The following is a 20174-nucleotide window of genomic DNA, read 5'->3' as shown; positions in this document are numbered from 1 at the left end:
AGAAAGAAAACAAATATGCACATAACTATAAGAAAGGCAAAACATATGATAAACTTATATAAATGTCACATATCATAGTAAGTGCTAAGAGTACAGAAAGAAAGAAAAGGTAAGTAACAAATTTTCAAGGAAGGACTCAGGTTTTCCTTGTATCTAAGCTAAGTCTACAGCATCATTAGGATCCTAAAAGGCCAAAATAGAAGACAAACATTAGAAAAGAAAGATTCATGCTTAAGAAATGTGCCAACTGGTCATTTATATATTTATATAACATATACGTTACTTCTATAAAAAGTAAACTTTCCTTCATCCTAGCAAGTTTAGTGTGTGAACAATATTTTAATTAGTAATAAAACTGTGAAAATGAATATTACGAGGAAGGTTTAGTTCTGCTATTCTGAGCTTCCAACTCTTGGCAGCCTGCTGGCTAAGAAAAATGGCAAGGGGTAGTTGGCAACACTACAGACTATTGAGCTATTTATAGTTACTAGAGTCTAAAAAAGAAAAGGACTCTAAAGCTTTTTCAATATTCGTATTAAATATACAAATAAAGTTTCCTGATTATTTAATATTAAATTGCATGCTCTATTACTGAACTCCTCAGGGAAAAGGATACTATTTAAATACAAAAGAGAAGCATAATTATTGATTTCAATTTAACAATAATCAAATGAAAGCACAGGTATTGCCAAGAATCTCTTCTAATACAGTACTAGTGGACATATTCATGAGCCCTCATCTCATTAAAAATAAATGACTCATTTAGGCTCAGATTTACCATTTTCATAGTTAGAAGTATATGGCTTACTGTGCTCTATAAATAAGCAATTTTCTCATAGCATATCTGGTCATAACATCTTGTGACACTATTAAAATGTATTTATTTCAAGATTTTATATGCTAAATTAAAACATATGTATATTCATCTGATTAGAGAATAAAATTCATAAAACCACAACATAAAACCACAGCTTGGGGATATCGTTCTTCACAAATTATTTGGATTTTCTATTTTTCTGGGCAAGATTATTAGAACAGATTAATAAAGGGCTTTTTTTGTGAAGAAAGAAAATGAAGGTTTCCAGTATGGCCAACTAAATTCCTATAGATCCAACCCTTCCACAAATAACAACTATAAATTCTGTACAAAATAAAAAATACAAAACAAACAAAGAAAAACTAAAAGGAGCCCAGGTGACCATAAATAGGAAAATGGCTAAGCAAACTGGAGTACATTCAAGCAATGGAATGCTACTGAATGCTAGTATTATATGCTAAAGCAATAATAAAGAAGAAAGAACCACTGATACATGCAACAACATGGTTGAATCTCAAAACCATTATGCTGAGCAAAAAAAGTCTCATAGAAAAGGGTACATATGGTATGATTCCTTTTATATGAAATTCTAAAAGAAACAAATCGAATTTATGGTGGGGGAAAAAAGCCAAAATAATGGTTGGCCCCAGTGAGTGTTGTAGGCAACTGACTCTGAGGGGCCTGTGGCACTTCCTGGGCTGATGGTAATTTTCAATATCTTGATAGGGGTTTGGGTTATACAGGTGTATGCATTTGTCAAAACTCAGTGAAAGTACAATTAAGATTTGTGCATTTTCTTGCATGTCAATTTTACCTCAAAATAAAAAAATGTAAACAAATATTGAACTCTAGTTAATAATATGCAAGCTCAAGTATTTAGGGGGAAGTGTAGTGATGGCTGCAATTTACCTTGAAATGCATCAAAAATAAGATGGAGCAATGAAGACAGTTGAACAAATATGAGTATTCACTGTAAACTTCTTTGAACTTTGAACATTTTCATAAAAAACGTTGGAGACAAAAAAAGAAAGAAAATGACAGTAGATTAATTTAGGACAAGTCCTATCACACTAACATCATTTCCTTTTTATTTTAACAGAGTTGTCACCTGACTGGTAAATCAGAGACAGACAACTGACAACATATTTGGACCCCCCAAAATTTCTCTCTCTCTTCATATTCCCGATCAAGGCAAAAAACCCAGACTGCGTAAATAATGATAATAACTATTGTTGTGTCCAACGCTCTGTACTAGACACTTTCCATGTATTAACTATTTGATCTCTCCAACAATCCTATGAGGTAAGTACTATTATCCACATTTTACCAACGGGGAAACTAAGGCATGGATGTGTTAGGTAATTTGCTGAAGGCCACATAGGTAGTAAGTGGTAGAGGCAGAAATCAGAATTCAAGGAGTCTGGATTAGAAGCCTGCTCTCAACCTCTTCCCTATCATTGATCCATTAGTTGACTTTGTAATACAATGTGATATAATATAAGATACGAAACTCTTTTCAAGTTTGTGGATGTCATGAAACTAGGAACAGAAGCAAATATATTACTTCACAAATTATCCACAAAGGTTACGGGACATATAAATAAGAGACTGTAATAAGATAAAATTCTATAGCGATAAAATATAAGATCCTCCATTTGAGTCCAGACAACTAGATTTACCTCCAGTGACAGGACTGGTGCACAGCAGGTGTTTGGCAAGAACCTGTCAAATGAATACAGGATTGAATGATAGGATAGAGAGAATGTGTGAAAAAGGAGGCTTTAATAAACCAAAAGCGAAATATGAATTTAATAAATAACGCTACAAAATGCTAATATATAAGTGTGTTATCTACAAATAGGTTGAATGAGAGCTCTATGAGACTGTTCTGGTCAGACTGATGCCAGCCATACTGTGTTAACTGCTGGGAACTGCACAGTAATAGACACAGGTAAACTGGAGCAAGTTGAGAGCAAAAGTGCAGGACTTCAAGCTGTACCAGCTGAGGTTTAATTGAAGAGGCTGCAAATGTTTAATGTGGAGAAGAGAACTCAAGTGAACGTGGTAGCAAACATCAAAATGTCAGGTACTGTCATGAAAAAGAAGAATCATACACATTCTCTAATTGCCCTTAAGAATAAAAAGCAAGCCAACTGAGAGAAGCTCCAGGAAAATAAATTCAGTGTCAATATAAGGAAGACTTCTCTAACAGATATAAGACAAAAGAAAAGGTGAGGGAGAAGGGACCATCTCAGAAGGGTATAAATACCCTGAACATGGTAAGAATAACTCAATGAAAGATTAGACCAAAGTAAAGTAAAGATCTTTCTTCAAATATAAGAACTTACTATATAATCAAAGGTAATTTTTATAATTTTTATAAAGCACTGTTATAAAAAGTTTCAGACTGGTTAAAATAGTCATACCAGTCTCATACTAAAATAGACAGGAGATGATAAAATGTAAATGTAAAGGAAAAATAAGAAAATAGTCTGTCAAATCTGTAAATAGGAAGAGCTTTAAGCCTAAAAATATTGGAATAAAATTCAAAAGAAAACAAAACCAAATTTGTCCATATAAATATTTAAAACTTTTATATATAAAAAATTAAAAGGCAAACAATAGGCTGTGCAATTAGACAAAATGATTACGTCTTTAATATAGAGCTATGCTGTCCAATACAGTAGCCACAAGCCACATGTGGCTATTTAAATTTAAATTGATTAATTAAAATTCATCTTTATTAACTAAACATTAAAAATTTAGTTACTCAATTTCACTAGCCACATTTCAAGTGCTCAGTAGCCACTGTGGCTACTGACTACTGTATTGGCCAATGCAGATATAAAATATTTTCGTCATTGCAAAAAGTTCTATTGGGACTTTAATATTTAAAACAGAATAATTTAGTGCAGGGAATTCGTTACATAGCTAATAGAAGAACTGAGATGCCAAATGGGGTTGTGCAGCAATCCAGAGATTAGCAACAGCAGGAAGCCATCACCATCCCTAAGACAAAGGACAAAGTACAGAGCCCAAAACCCAACATCACCTGGCAAAAGCTAGGACCATAGCAGGTGTCTTGGGTGGGAGCTGGAGACAAGGATGAGAAGCAGCCCTGCTGGATAAACACTCTGATGTAAAAAGAGGGGAAGAAATACCCCGACTTCTCCCTTCTGTCCTCCAATCTCTTGCCAGCACCTCCCATGGCTGAGGCCAGACAAAACCCAGGTGACAAAGGAGTCTGGGAAATGCAGCCTATAGGGGTCAGACTCGTGTTAAAAAGGGCAGAACAGAGAAAGAAAGAAAGAAGTCTGAGGTCAAACAAGCTAAGGCCTGGCACAGGTACAAAGAGATAATTTAGAGAAAAAAACACAAGTGGCCAACATTTAAAAAATGTCCAAGGGGCTAGCACAGTGGCTAGGTGGTTAAGTTCACGTGCTCTGCTTTGGTGGCCTGGAGTTCGCGGGTTTGGATCCCGGGCATGGACCTACACACCACTCATCAAGCCATGCTGTGGTGGCATCCCATATACAAAGTAGAGGAAGACTGGCACAGATGTTAGCTCAGAGCCAATCTGCCTTACCAAAAGAAAAAAGTCCAAGCTCACCAGTAATTAAATGTAAATTAGAACAATTACTATTAAAATAACAATAATAGTAAATTAACAATAATAAATAATAATTCAAGTACTTAGTACTGATAAGGGTGTGGTAAAAACAGATATACTCATACACTCCTAGGGGAGGAAATTAATTTACAAAGAAGTTGGAACAATTTTGCAATTCGCATCAACAATTTTTTAAATGTTCATACTGTTAGACCTACTGAGTGCATTTCCAAAGATAAATCCAAAGGCCAGAAAGTCTGAAGTCCAGAAAATAATTTTAGAAACAAAGATGTTCACTGCAGCTTTATAATATTGAAAAAAAAAATGGACAACCTCAATGTCTTCCAGTCAGTCAACAGGTAAGTAAATTGAGGTACATCTATCCATTTTTTTTTTTTTTTTTTGTGAGGAGCCCTATGCTAACATCTGCCAATCCTCCTCTTTTTTTTGCTGAAGAAGACTGGCCCTGGGCTAACATCCATGCCCATCTTCCTCCACTTTATATGGGACGCCACCACAGCATGGCTTGACAAGCAGTGTGTCAGTGTGCGCCCAGGATCCGAACCGGCGAACCCCGGGCCGCCGCCGCAGAGCGCGCACACTTAACCGCTTGTACCACCAGGCCGGCCCATATCCATTTATTAAAAAATAACACTGAGTGCTTGTTTGCCAGCCACGGTCATAGGTGCTGGAAATATAAAAAAGATTAAGAGGTAATAACAGGCAAATTTGTATCAATTTAAATAATGTTTATGAAGGATTTCAATACATGAAGGACATGTTTATGATATGCTAACGAATAAAGCTGAATCTAAAATTGATTACACTTACATCACACAAAATATGCCAGAAGTTTAGTAACAGCGGTTGCCTCTAAGTGTTAACTTTATTTTTTTCCTTCTTTATACTTTTATGAACTTTCAAAATTTTCTAAATGAATTTTACAGTTCTCCCTCAGAGCTACGTATGCAAATGTTTTAGAACTGGAAACCTGGTACAATAGTGCCAGTTTACCTGTTGCAATAATAAACCGCATTATTTGGATCCAGTTCTATTGCCTGTGTGTAACAAGCCACTGCAGCAGCATAATTTTCTTCTTTCATGTGGTTATTGCCTAAAATAAAATAATAAATAGGTACAGTAAGTACAATATACAGAAAAAATATAAAGTCTGAAAGATAAATTTTAATCACAGAAACTACAATAATGCGGTCAGCAACATGATTTTTCAGTCACACTGCGGATAAATTTTATATTGTACTATAGAGTTGATACCCCTTAGCCCTCAGTGTGTTTGAATGATTTTAATAATGCAGTCTTGAAAAAAATTAATTTTGTATCCTTTATAAAATCCAGGCTTCAATAAGTGAGTAAATGCAACAGTTATGATTATCTCATGGCAAAATCTAATCTCTCCTCACCTTCCTTATCTTCACCTGTCTCCTGCCTTTTAGAGCTGCCCCACCCCATCCCAGATGCCATACCCTCCTCAGTCACCACCTCAGTCTGGACCGGGTCTCCCACTCCTTCCCTGTCAGACACCCATCTGCTGAAGAACCAAGCCCTCAGAACTCTGCTGTGCGGGTAAGCTGGTAAAACTAATCATGCTAATGTGTTATTGGCAGATAATATTTTTATGTGCTAGACCTTCCAGACATAGATTCTTTTTAAAAAGGGGATTATTAGAGATTAATTTTTAGAAAGAATTTCAGATTACAGTGCTAGCCCACAGGGCACTGATTTTCAGGAAGGGCATCTGCAGGTACATCTGGCAATAATTTAGCTGGGTTAACAACTGGCAGTAAAATAAAGGATTCCCTGCAGCTATCTTTTATATTCCAGTAAACAGAAAAAAATGGCCTAGTCACTTTTAAGAACCAATGTTCAAAACTGAAATTTTTAAAACGCTAGGATTAGGAGGGAGGATTTACACATCACAAAAGCCTCTATTATTCCTTCCAGCTTTCTCTAAACCAGCAGCTCTCTAATTAGCCTTGTTTTTTAAGAGATTATTAGCTACTTAATGGGAGAAGGAGGGTGTAAATTTGCCAGGAACAGAAACAGGAAGATTAAAGGAAAGGCAGGTAGACAAAAGCATCCAAATAATACAAAAATTACTGCAAATAATGAATGAGACGTGGGTCCAGCCCGGGGGCCTAGTGGTTAAGTTCGTGCACTCTGCTTTGGTGGCCCAGGGTCTGTGGTTCAGATCCCGGGAGCAGACCTACATGCCGCTTACCAAGCCATGCTGCGGCGGCCTCCCACGCATAAAGTAGGGGAAGATGGGCACGGATGTTAGCCCAGGGCCAATCTTCCTCAGCAAAAACAGGAGGATTGGCAACAGATGTTAGCTCAGGGCTAATCTTCCTCACACACACACACAAAAAGAATCAGAAATGAATATAAAGAGTGACTGCTAATGGGTACATGGTTTCTTTTTGGGGTGATAAAAATTTTCTATAATTGTGGTGATGGCTGCACAACTCTGTGAATATACTAGAAACCAATTAATTTGTAAACTTTAAAGGAGCAAATTGCATGGTATGTGAATTATAGCTCAGTAAAGTGTTTTCTGTGTGTGTGTATGAGGAAGATCAGCCCTGAGCTAACATCTGATGCCAATCCTCCCCTTTTGGCTGAGGAAGATTGGCCCTGGGCTAACATCTGTGCCCATCTTCCTCCACTTTATATGGAACGCTGCCACAGCATAGCTTGACGAGGGGTGCGTAGGTGCACGCCCAGGATCGGAACCCCATGCCATCACAGCGGAACGCGCACACTTAACCGCTACGCCTCTGGCCCAGCCCAACAAAGTGTTTTTTAAAAGTTAAAAAAAAAAAAAAAAAAAATTGGGTGGGCCCCATGGCTTGGCGGTTGGGTGCTCGCGCTCCACTACTGGCAGCCCAGGTTCGGAACCGGGCTCGCACTGACACACCACTTCTCCAGCCATGCTGAGGCCGAGTCCCACATACAGCAACTAGAAGGATGTGCAACTATGACATACAACTATCTACTGGGGCTTTGGGGAAAAAAAGGAGGAGGATTGGCAATAGATGTTAGCTCAGAGCCAGTCTTCCTCAGGAAAAAAGAGAGGAGGATTAGCATGGATGTTAGCTCAGGGCTGATCTTCCTCACATAAATAAATAAATAAATAAATAAATAAATAAATAAATAAATAAATAAATAAATAAATTTAGATCCCCACTTTGAAAAAGAAATTAATATAAAGCCTTTAAGGAAGCTAAGAGGATTACATAGTTTTTATAATTCAGCAAAAAGTTAACAACATTAGTCTAGGTACTTAAATAGATTTGCTTCCTCCATGTAAAAGATTTATATTTCCTGGGTTACTGGGATTTTCCTGTTGCTGTTGGATTTTTTTGTCCTGGGGGGGCACTTTATTACCATTATTAAAACCTATTTTATGACTTTTCCTATAAACCACCTCAAATGTGTAGATACTGTGTGGTATATATACATACTATATGTATATATACATTTATACATATTAATGATAAAAAGCTTCAAGCCATAAAATATTCAGTATGCAAAAATTCAGGACACAAAGGAAGAAATTTGTGAAGATAAATATAACTAAGCATTTTACCGTACTTTATAGTTACATGGTACTCTCCTAAAAATTGTCTCCTTTAATTCTCAAGACAACCCTAGGAGATAAGCCCATACTTCTGTGACATGTCAGAGAACGATACCAATAAACCATTCCTGGTTTCGCCTGATCTTATTGCAGCTCTTCAGAAGCAAAGCACACAAAAATATTTGAAAGCAACCTTCTGGGAAAGTACTAGTTGGCTAGAAGCCTTGATTAACACAGATGAGTGTAACATGCAGCCTGCAATAACCCCATGCCTAATGATCTACCATGGCCATTTGTTTTCATGTGAATAGCAAAACCTGTATGAAATGACGATTGCTTTAACTTTGTGTGTAATGTGTCTTAGATGTGACATGTCTTAGTGAAAACAAAGAATAAAAGCTTTTGGTTAAAAGCTAAAACAGTAAGTAATTCAACCTACCCATGTTGCCACAGTAAACAAGTCTCACCCTGCGTATCCCCCAACCCTCACCTTACTAACATTCATTATATCAAAACAAACTCTACAGGGAATGCAGTCTCCCAAGGGGGTAAACACGAGGGACAAAAATAAAATTTCAATTTGCCATTTATTCAACATTATTACTAGAGCTAAACCAAGAGAGCTGCAAAAGCAAAATGCTGTGGAGAATACACTGCATCACTGAGGATTTCACGCACTACAAAAATCTGAGTGAGAACAAAACAAAACGTTAAAGTGTTTTGATTAGAAACTAATATATGAAAAATGCATTTGTATCCGGATAGTTTAAATCCAAACTCTTTGGGGAATAATATAACTCAAATGACAAGGAGGCTTTGGTTGCTTTATTTTGCATGTAATTTATTAAAGTCATAATTTCTAAAATTTTAAGTCACTGTATTGATATCATTTCTTAGAGGAAATAAAAAATTGAAACTGAAATCAGTCTATTTCTTAGAAACACAGCACTTTATAATGTAATCCTAAGAAGATAATCCACAGTAGTGAAAATATAGACAAAGATATTAAGACAATGTTACTTAGGATTACAAAATTACCTGTCTAGATAAGTAAGTCATGGTCTAATAGTACCATGGAACACTATGCAGCCATTAAAAACGGTGCTATAGGTGTGTATTTATAGACCTGCTAGAGATGACCAGTCCTGAGGAATAGGAAAAGCACACTCTTGTCCATATCTACCTTTTTAGATGCCAATTGATTTTTTTTTTAACTCAACTGCTTTTTTCAGGATATGAACTAAAGAAAAAGCCAGAAAATGGTTCTGAACCATTTTTGTATAGCTTAGAAACATGGCGTATTCCCAAATAACTCTCTGCCTATAGGACAGGGAATTTGTTGGCTCTTAGTCACTGCTAAAGATCAGGACTCTGCCCTACAGCTTGTTAGTACAAATCCTGTAAGCCTCACCTGGCTCTCCTCTATAGCTTAACATAACTGACATGATGGAAAAACTGAACAGAGATCCTCAACAGTGACTTATTTATTAAAACCAAGAATGCTTCAATAGCCAAATTAGAAAATTTAATAATGTATTAATCAAATGTGCTAATAAACACTTAAGTCAAGTGCCATACGCATGCATTAACAAATTTCAAAGAACTCAAAAACACCAAATATACAAAAGTTAAAATAACACTGAAGATTATTTTCATCTCTTTGATTAAGCATAAAGAAGAATTTGGGATCCTAGAGTACACATAGCAAATACACTTACAAGTAATCACCCCTTTAGTTACTTGTTTTGCAAGTTTTACTCACAACAGATCTGCTTCTTGAAGCAAGCCATACCTATACTGCCCACAAGCCATTCTATATTTCCAGGCTTCTTCCCTACCACAGTCATTTCTGTCTCACAGGTGCCACGTGGACTTACGACAGTTCGGTCTTGGCAGTGTAAACCAGAATCTTATCAATTGACAAAGTCACCTTCTCCAGAGTTTCAGAAAGTTTTATTAAATAAGTAATTTTTCTATGAAATATTCACCTTCATCTTTTAATTGGTCAGCTTTTCCCACATCTTCGGGCGCTGAGTTTGAGAGAGGCAGAATGTCATTCTGAAATTAAATAAAAATCAATATGCTTCCATTTAGCTACATAGTGTCATCCTAGAGAACTATAAGTAATAATGAATTACCCATATTATAGTAAATAATCTGTAATTCCATGTCATGAAATCTAACACCTAAATAATAGTGTTAGCAAGAAATAGAGGAAAAATCCTCTCACATACTTTTTTTTTTTTTTTTTTGGTGAGGAAGATTAGCCCTGAGCTAACGTCTGCTGCCAATCTTCCTCTTTTTGCTGAGGAAGATTGGCCCTGGGCTAACATCCATGCCCATTTTCCTCTACTTTATATGTGGGACACCACCACAGCATGGCTTGATAAGCGGTGTGTAGGTCCACACCGAGGATCCAAACCTGTGAACCCCAGGCCACTGAAGCAGAGTGCGCAAACTTAACCACTGTGCCGCCAAGCCGGCCCCTCACATACTTTTATTAGAAAAATGAATATGTGGAATTTTTCTAGAAGATAATGGGCAACTGTGAATCAAATTTTTTTTACTTGCTTTCTCTAAACCCAGAAATCCTACTTCATGAACAAAAAATAGAATCAGTGTACAAAGAATAGGAATAGAAGTATGCTCAATGAATTTTTTACATTAGTGACAATTTTGAAATATACCATTTAACAACCTCAGAAATATCCTACTATGTCAAATTCACAGTTTACCAAAAAAGGCATTTACAATATGATCTATTATTTAAATATGTGCACACATACATACACATGCACACAGGGTAAAAAACAAAGACTGGAAAGGTATACACACAAGGTTACAGTAGTAATATTTGGAAGTAAAATTTTCAGTCTTTTCTTTGTATCTTTTAATATTATCCAAATTTTTTAAAACAATGGGCATATATTAATTTCATCATATGATAAAAACAGTATAAAATTCCTGTTTTTAGCACCTACTATTATCCTCAAACCTCTTTTGCATTAATAAGATTTAAACCAAAGGTGCTTATGAAAACTAAATTAAAATTTAGAAATATCTTGATTGGCACTGGGAACACAATGTATTTTTCCATTTTTGAAAGATCTTTTTAAAATTGTGTTGCCTTTAAACTTGATTCCAAAGTTCATAAATAAGTCTCCAATTTTCGAGAAAGCATATTTTTTAGCCAATATTTACTATATGGCTATATGTACTATATTTAAAATATATCCACCATTATCTTTGTCTTGACAAAAGTTTCAATATACTTGAGGGCTCTAACACTGGAAATATACTTTGATAATTACACACAAATATGCACTAGTACAAAATCACTGATAAAGTGTATGAGTCACTCTTATTTTATTTTATTTTTTTTTTTTAAGATTTTATTTATTTTTTCCCCCCAAAGCCCCAGTAGATAGTTGTATGTCATAGCTGCACATCCTTCTAGTTGCTGCATGTGGGACGCGGCCTCAGCATGGCCGGAGAAGCGGTGCCTTGATGCACGCCGGGATCCGAACCCGGGCCGCCAGCAGCGGAGCGCGCGCACTTAACCGCTAAGCCATGGGGCCAGCCCAAGTCATTCTTATTTTAAAAAAATCTTTCTCTACTAATCGGTTTTTCTAAACATAAAGTAATGGAGTGAAAAAGTATAGAGTCAAATGGGAATCTTTATAAGTAGAGGTCACTACTTAAAACTGAATCTAGTCAGCCAGGATATAAGTATAGTTCAAAGACACATTACTGCCCCGCAGTACTTGCTTTTAGGGTGCCTTCTATTTCACCTCTTCTCACAAGCTTAGGCAATTTATCCACGAAAAAAAAGCAACTTTTTTGGGTCAGAAAAATGGCATATTTAAAGATGGATTAGGGCCGGCCCTGTGGCTTAGCGGTCAAGTGCACGCGCTCTGCTGCTGGCGGCCTGGGTTCGGATCCCAGGCGCGCACCGACACGCCACTTCTCCGGCCATGCTGAGGCCGCATCCCACATACAGCAACTAGAGGGATGTGCAGCTATGACACAACTATCTACTGGGTCTTTGGGGGAAAAATCAATCAATAAATAAAAATTAAAAAAAAAAAGATGGATTATAATCCATTCTGTCTTCTAAATCCTTCTGAATTATTTTAATGCAAGTGTCACAGTTTTACAACTTTGAAAATGATTTCTCATATTCATTGCATACATTTAAACAGCTCATGATGTGGGGACAAGTGTTATCCACTTTATACACAAGGAATCAATCTACTTAGTATATAAACTTAATTGGAGGGAAAAACAGAAAATCAGAATCCTAAAAATAAAATGACCAATCTAACAACCAAGTATACTGAGTGAGACAATTTCTTTAATTATAACAATCTTGATACTGCTTCAGATAAGTTTAGACTTTCTCTGTCATACTCTGCTAACAAACACATATGTAATGAAGCCATAGCTGTTAAATAGGGCTACTAAAGGACTGATACCACAAACAACACTGCAGAATACAATGGAGCCAGTTTCAAGAAACTATATTTTAAAAATAGTAAGTGATAGGGCCAGCCTTGTGGCCTGGTGGTTAAGTTTGGCACACTCCACTTCAGCGGCCCAGGGTTCACAGGTTCAGATCCCAGGCACAGACCTACACGACTCCTCAGCCATGCTGTGGCAGTGACCCACATACAAAATAGAGGAAGACTGGCACAGATATTAGCTCAGGGCGAATCTTCCTTAAGCAAAAAGAGGAAGATTGGCAATAGATGTTAGCTCAGGGTGAATCTTCCTCACCAAAAAAAAAAAAAAAAAATAGTAAGCAACAAATTTTTACAATTAAATACAATCAGAGATAAATAGCAAAAGAAGAAAAAGAGCTCTGGTTAAACAGAGTATGAGGACCAGCCCCAGCAGCTTAGTGGTTAAGTTTGGTGTGCTCCACTTCGGTGGCCCGGGTTTGGCTCCCAGGTGCGGACCTACACCACTTGTCTGTCAGTGGTCATGCAGTGGTGGCAGCTCACATACAAAAAGAGGAAGATTGGATGCAGATGTTAGCTCAGGGTGAATCTTCCTCAGCAATACATAAACAAATAAATAAACAGAGTATGAAAGTCAATTTCAGCTTCCTGGGAGGTAAAAAAAAAAAAAAAGGTTCTGATCTCTTCCGCGCTACATCAGTGGCAACAGGAACTACAGAGTGAGTGAGTCCAAGTGCTGTCCCACGCAGAGGCCTCTCGGGCATCTAGGAGTAAAGAAGGCTGGCTTCAGCCATAGCCATACCCAGCCACTGAAATGGGGCTCCCTAAGGAGGCCACCAGCCCAGACAATGGAAGAACCACAGCAAAGAGAAGAAAAGGGGAATTTCCTGATGAAGAACACAGAGACATGCCATTATCTCTTTACATCTTGTCATATAATTAGAATTTATCTGTTCGATGAATTAATGTATAACTGTACTCTTCGTTCTCCCAGTATAAAAAGAGGAGCAGTTTACTGCCAAATTACCATCTTCACTGCAACTCTAAGGACCTCTTCCCAACAAGTTCTAGAAACAGTCAATGTGGTATTCTCAGCAATGTCAGTGCCAGGCTGAAGTACACATACGCTACATGTTTCAGTCTCTCTCCTGAGTTCCTCATTCTGTACTGAAGCTTGAATACAGAGCTAGAATAACAAATGGAGTTCATGAGGCACCAAAATGTAACGAAAACATACATAGGAGGTCATCCTGGGGCCCTAATCTCACTAACCTTAAAATTTTTCAGACAATCTTACAGTCCATATTTCCTGAAAAGGCCAGAAACCAGAGGCCATGTAAACAGTGCTCAGGAGCAGGGATCAGAAAACCTGGGTTTCAGTCTTCCTTTTGCACATTGACCTTGAAACTTTCCCTGTTTTAAAGAGCCCCATCAGTGGCCAAATTCATGAAATATGCTTCAAAATGATGACTTAATTCCTGATGAATCTATTTCTACATGGTTGCTTCCTAAACCTTAAAACTTTTATTTTTAACTTGTAATCCACATTTTAGGGGAATGTCAATTCAGATGTCAGAAATCTAAAAATACTCAGTTACTGTAAAGGACTTAAAAAGTCAACTAAGACTGTCATTAAATATAAAAGAAGGTGAGAGGATGAGAATAGCTACTAATATGAAAATCTAAAACACATTAAAAGAGTTATATTATGGTCCCAAATTGTATCTGTGTGGACTGTCTTAGACCCATAAAGAAGTTAGTTACTTGTAGGCCTGGCCCCTCAAATACTAACAGTCCAACAGAATATTGTAGTCATACTTAACTCAGATACTAATGAGAAAACAATGACAACTTACCTTACAGAACGAATTTGTGAACATTTCTATCAAAGGCTGTGAAACTGCGAGATGTGTATCTTCTGGGCTGATTTTAAAAACTGTCTCCAAGCACTGAATTGCAACTTGAAACAAATTTTGATAGTGAAAAAAAAAATTAGCAACCTAAAAAAAGAAACAACCTTTTTTTCTGGTAGAAATCTGCACTCTGCAATCTGTGGTAATTCAGCATTTATGATCACAGAACATAAGGAAAACTAAATGGCTCAGCTGCACAGAGATTTCTGTTTATAGATCAGCTATTAAGGGAAGACAACTTGATTTCTTATTCCTCACTTACATAAAAATGTTACCTAGAATATAATTTCTCAATATATGTATTACATCATATTCTTGTTGAAGCATTAACAACAACTTACTCTCCTCTATCAATATCTGATTAACCATCAATGTCAATTAATGCCTTGAATAAAACTAAAAAAAAAAAAAATTTTTTTTTTTTTAATGTGAGAAATAGAATTCTCAACCTGATTATAAATAGTAAGAGAAACAGTCTCTGGCACATAGGGAAGCACTAAATATTAATATTGGTATACTTATTTATGTGCAGATAGGTTGGCTTTAAAAAAGTCACTCATACATGCAAATTTATTAAGCACCTACTATGTGCAAGGTGTTATTCGAAAGTGGGAGAGATACAGCAGTTAACCTAACAGACAAAAATCACTATCCATTTAATAGAAGGAGGCAGATAAACACAGTATGTAAAATACATAGCATTTTACTGGTGACTGGTGCCTCATCTACATTTGGTGTATGACAAGATAACTGGTATGGCTAAGGTACGGACTGCGTGGAAAGACATGGTGGGAGATTACGCTAGAAAGGAAGTCTGTGGTTGGATGACAAGTCACCATAAATAATATTTTAAAGGATGTGGACTTCATGCTATGGGCAAATGGAGAGCCATTAAAGAATTTAGTGGAGAGTAATAGCTAGATATGTGTTTAGAACTAAAAGTCCAGTAGGAATGTTAAGAATGGATTAGAGAGGGAAGCTGAAGGAGACAGTGGAAGCAGAAAACTAGGTGGGTTCCACTTGAATGGTCTAAACAAACAAGGAGTCTAAACTAGAGCAATCACGTGAAGAAAGCATATCCTGTCCTTTCTACAAGTAGCCCCTGAGAGGAATGGAGGCAGAGTCTTATCCTGAGAGTGCTCTCCTTTGAAAAGCAATTCTCTCCTGGCTCAACAAGCTGAGAACGTAGCCAAAACGTCCAGTGTACTTCCAGACAGTGTGGAATAGATACTCTTACATTTGTGTATGACTTTTTTTTTCAATTAATTTAAACTAAAAACAAAAACAGTTCCCCTATTTCTCTCACCTCCCACCCCCGCCTCCAGCAACCACCAATCTGTTCTCTGTTTCTGAGCCTGGTTATTTTTTTATTTTTATTTTTTAGACTCCACATATGAGAGAGATCATATGGTATTTATCTTTCTCTGTCTGACTATTACAGATTCACTTACATTTCTTTGACTTTTAAAAGATACATTATGTATTAACTGTGGTCCTCAGAAAATTACCTCTGTCATAAAAGAAACTGTTACTTTCACTATCCACAGAACAATTCTCCTTAGAAAAGAGACTGAATAAGCAACTAAGTTACCAACTACAAGAAATCTAAGTGTCTTTTAGATGGAAGATACTGCGCTATGTACCCATCCCTCCTCCTCTTCCTTTCTATTCCTGCCAAGCAGTTGTTCTTGCCCTTTGGTTGTACTTGCACTAAAAATGTTGGGCCACAAGGAAATAGGCTCTCAGTGCCATGAAGACAGTTAATTAAAATAATAATAATAACAACAACAACAACAATAAGTATATGTGTGTATGTGTGTGTATATATTTATTCTTGATCAACATCTTTCCTCCCTGATCAGATTTGTCATTTCCTTTACTGGGCCATGTAGCGGGTACATATTTCTATTACTGTACTTATCATACTATATTATATGCACTTAAATGTCTGTCTCCCATCTTAGACTGTCTCCTTGAGGATAAGGCCTACATCTTACTCATCTTTGACTTTAACAGAGTCTGGCAAATAGTAGATGTTCAATAAATTTAATCTACTTCTTTGTTTACAGTGGAGGTAACAGTTTAATTTTAGAGGGGAAAAAAACAATAAAATGTGTGGAAGAGAGCACTTCTCCCCCACAAAACATTAATTCACAACCACGTGAAAGATGGATAGAACCCAACCAAGCCCTTAACAAAAACCAGAGTATGGCACTTCAGAGCTAAACACTGACAAGTGAAAAGTCCGTGTAGTGACTCTGAGGGATTTTTCTGCTCTCTCTTGTTGAGGCAGTCCAGTCCAGCTCCTTCATCTCTGCTGCCACTCACCTTAGAACACAGATTTGGCACATACTAAGCTCAGTTAAGTATCACTAAAGGAGGTAGCTGTTTTGTTTTGTTTTAAACACAATTGTTTGGAGTTTTTTGTTTTTTTTTTTTAACCACTTTACTGAAGTATGATTGACATATAAAAAGCTGTACGTTATTTAATTAATGTATACAACTCAATGAGTTTGGGGATAAGAATACACCCATGAAGCCATTACCACCATCAAGGTCATAGACATATCCATCACCTCCCAAAGTTTCCTCTTGCCCCCTTTATGTGTGTGTGTGTGTGTGTGTGTGTGTGTGTGTGTGTGTGTGTGAAGAACACTTAACATAAGATCTACCCTCTTACCAAATTTTAAGCATACAATAGGGTATTGTTAGCTATAGGCACTATGCTGCAGAGTAGGTCTCCAGAAGTTATTCATCTTGCCTAACTGCAACTTTGTACTCTTGGACCATCACCTCCCCATTTCTTCTTACCCCAGCCCCTGGCAACCACCATTCTACTCTCTGCTTCTATGAATTTGACTATTTTAGATTCTTCATAAGTAAACACAATTGTTTTGAGAAGTAAACCTAGTTGCCAAAATGTTTAGTGTTCAACACTAACACATATTTAGAGAAACACATGGTTTAGTGAACAAAGCCGCCACAGCCTTGGAACTCAGAACTATCTCATTATCGCTATCAATCCAGCCCCCTCTCCCCCCAAAAAATCAGTAACCTAGGTACAATAATTTATCTTACTTTTACCTCAAGATTCTCATTTATGAAACAGGGATTATTACATTTGATCCTTCTTTTAGGAGGTTACATTCAGGAATAAATCACAAAAATCTAAAGAAATACTATATACAATTATTGTTCCACTTTAACACCAAACAATAATAGTCTGTTTGGTACTGATGAGGAGAAGGACAAGTGAAGAATTTTAGTCAATAATACCATATCCCATGTGTGTAGCACTTTATTCAAAAGCTTCTGTATGCTATGTACCTGCCATCAATGATTCCGATTCTCTTGACAAATCTATTAGATGGTGAGGGAGCAGACAGCTCCACCTAATAAATTTAGAAATTAAGATACAGATCAACTAAGTGATACGCCCAGGATCACTTATTTGACTCATCAATTCAATTCAACAAATATTTATTGAGAACCTACCATGTGTCAGTCACTTTTCTAAATGCTTTGGATATATCAGTGAATAAAACAGAAAATATCCCTGAACTCTTGGGACTGACATTCTAGTGGAGGAAGGGGAGGTAGACCATAAACAATAAATAATAAATGTAGGACAAGGCGAAGAGGATGGGCATGTGGGAAGCAGGATGCAGATTTAACAGAGTGCTCAGGGTAAGTTTCATTCAGAAAAGAGATTTGACAAAGACTTGAAGGAGATGGAGGTATTACCATTATCTAGGGGAAGAACATTCCAGGCAGAAAAAACAACTAGAACAAAAGCCCTTGGGAAAGAGGATTTGGTGCATTCACAGTGAGGAAGCTAATTTGCTAAAGTCAAATGAGAAAGGGGAAGAGTCTTGAACATTCATCACAGCAGTCCAAATTATATAGATCCTTTAAACAACAACTAAGTAACATGAAGAGTCACTGCAAAATTCTGAGTGAAGAAATGAGAGAATCTGACCTACTCTTTTAAAAGATCACAGGCCTCTGTGTTGAGAATAGTCAATGAAGTGGCAACAATAGAAGCAGAGAGACCAGTTAGCAGCTATCACAGGAAAACACATGAGAAATACTTAGTTCTGTCCAGGGGTGATATCAGTGGAGGTGGGAAGAAGAGGTCAGACTCTGGACATATTTTGAAATTACAGCCAACAGACTTTATTGAATGATTAGATACAGAGTCTGAGAGAAAGAGTCCAGAATGACGCCAAAGTTTTTGGCCTGAGCAACTGAAAAAATGGAGTTGCCATCGACTGAGATAGGGAAGTTGTGGGTAGAACAGATTTTGGGTGGGAAGATTAGGAGTTCAGTCTTGGAAATGTTCAATCTGAGATGCCTATTAGACATACAAGTGGAGATATCTAGTAGGCTAGATGGTAGGATATAGAAGTCTGGAGCTCAGAAGAAAGGTCTGGGCTGAGGGTATACATTTGACAAATATCCACATATAAATAAAGGATATTTAAGGCCAAGAAGCTGAATGATATCACCAAAAGAGTGAGTGTCGATAATGCAGAGAAGAAGATCAAGCACTGGACCCTGGGCACTCCAGGTCAGGGAATGAAGAGGAACCAACAAAGGAGACAGAGAAGGAGCAAACAATGAGCTAAGAAGAAAACGAAGAGATTATGAGGTATCCTGGAAGCCACGGAAATAAAGTATATAGGAGGTGAGGGAGGAGGGAGTGATCATTAACTTTATCAATGGCAGCGAATAAGTCAGATAAAGATTGAGAACTGACCATTGAACTAAATAACACAGAAATCACTGGTACCCTTGATGAGAAAAATATGTGTGGAGAGATGCAGGCAAAGGCCTAGCTGGAGTGGGCTTAAGAAAGAATAGAAGGAGAGGAAATGGAGAAAGCAAGTATAGACAATTCTTTCAAAGAGTTTTCTGGCAAAAGGGAGGCAAAAAAAGTAGGCGGTGCGGGGGGCTGTGGGGGGAGTATGGCAACAGTAATTAATTGTTATTTTTGCTTTTTTAAGAAGAGAGAAATAATGGAAAGTTTATATTCTGATGGAAATGATCAGTAGAGAGTGGAAATTTGCTGATGTAAAACAAGGAGGGCAGAATAACTAGAGTGCTCTCTTGGAGGTGAGACAGGATGGGATCAAGCATGCCAGTAGAAGATTCCGTTTAGAAAGGACAATGGGTAGTTCATCTATGATATCTTTGTCAGTTCAGGCTGCTATAAGAGAATATCACAGACTGGGTAGCTTATAAACAGTAGAAATATCTTTCCATAGTTCTGGAGGCTGGCAAGTCCAAGATCAAGGCACTGGCAGATTTGATGTCTGGTAAGGACCTGCTTTCTGGTTCACAGCCGGCACCTTCTAGTTGTCCTCACATGGTGGAAGGAGTGAGGGAGCTTTCTGGGGTCTCTTTATAACGGCACAAATCCCAATCATGAGTGCCCCACCTCCTAATACCATCACATTGGGCATTAGGTTTCAACATACGAATTTTGGGAGGACACAAATAGTTAATCCATAGTACATGGTAATAGTTAGACAGGCAGGCAGGCAGAGTATGTAGGTAAGATGCTACTGGCTGGGTAGATGGGGCCAGAGGAGTCTGTGGAAGTTGTTTTCTTATTACCTCAGTTTTCTTGGTGGAACAGGAGGCAATGTCATCAACTAAAAATGAGTACGGGGGAGAAGGTTTGGGGGTTTGAGAAGACATGAGAAAGTGTTCTAGGAGAGCAAAAATATGAATGAACTTAGAACAGATAGTGTGAGGGCCGGCCCCGTGGCTT

The 20174-nt window shown here is 37.4% G+C and overlaps 1 protein-coding gene across 4 annotated transcripts in view; it reads right to left on the bottom strand.

Annotated features, from left to right (window-relative positions):
- SGTB (small glutamine rich tetratricopeptide repeat co-chaperone beta) overlaps positions 1–20174 on the bottom strand; it is a 39838-nt gene that overhangs the window by 15825 nt on the left and 3839 nt on the right. For all 4 annotated transcript variants that reach the window (XM_058563972.1, XM_058563970.1, XM_058563969.1 and 1 more), the window contains exons 3-5: positions 14342–14445; positions 10014–10083; positions 5442–5541 (exon numbers count right to left, since the gene is read on the bottom strand). In XM_058563972.1, the coding sequence (XP_058419955.1) occupies positions 5442–5541; positions 10014–10083; positions 14342–14445 (274 nt within the window). The remainder of the gene's footprint in view (positions 1–5441; positions 5542–10013; positions 10084–14341; positions 14446–20174) is intronic.

Source organism: Diceros bicornis, chromosome 20 (genome assembly GCF_020826845.1).
Source record: "Diceros bicornis minor isolate mBicDic1 chromosome 20, mDicBic1.mat.cur, whole genome shotgun sequence".
NCBI lineage: Eukaryota > Metazoa > Chordata > Mammalia > Perissodactyla > Rhinocerotidae > Diceros > Diceros bicornis.
This window is presented reverse-complemented; position numbering and strand designations above follow the sequence as displayed.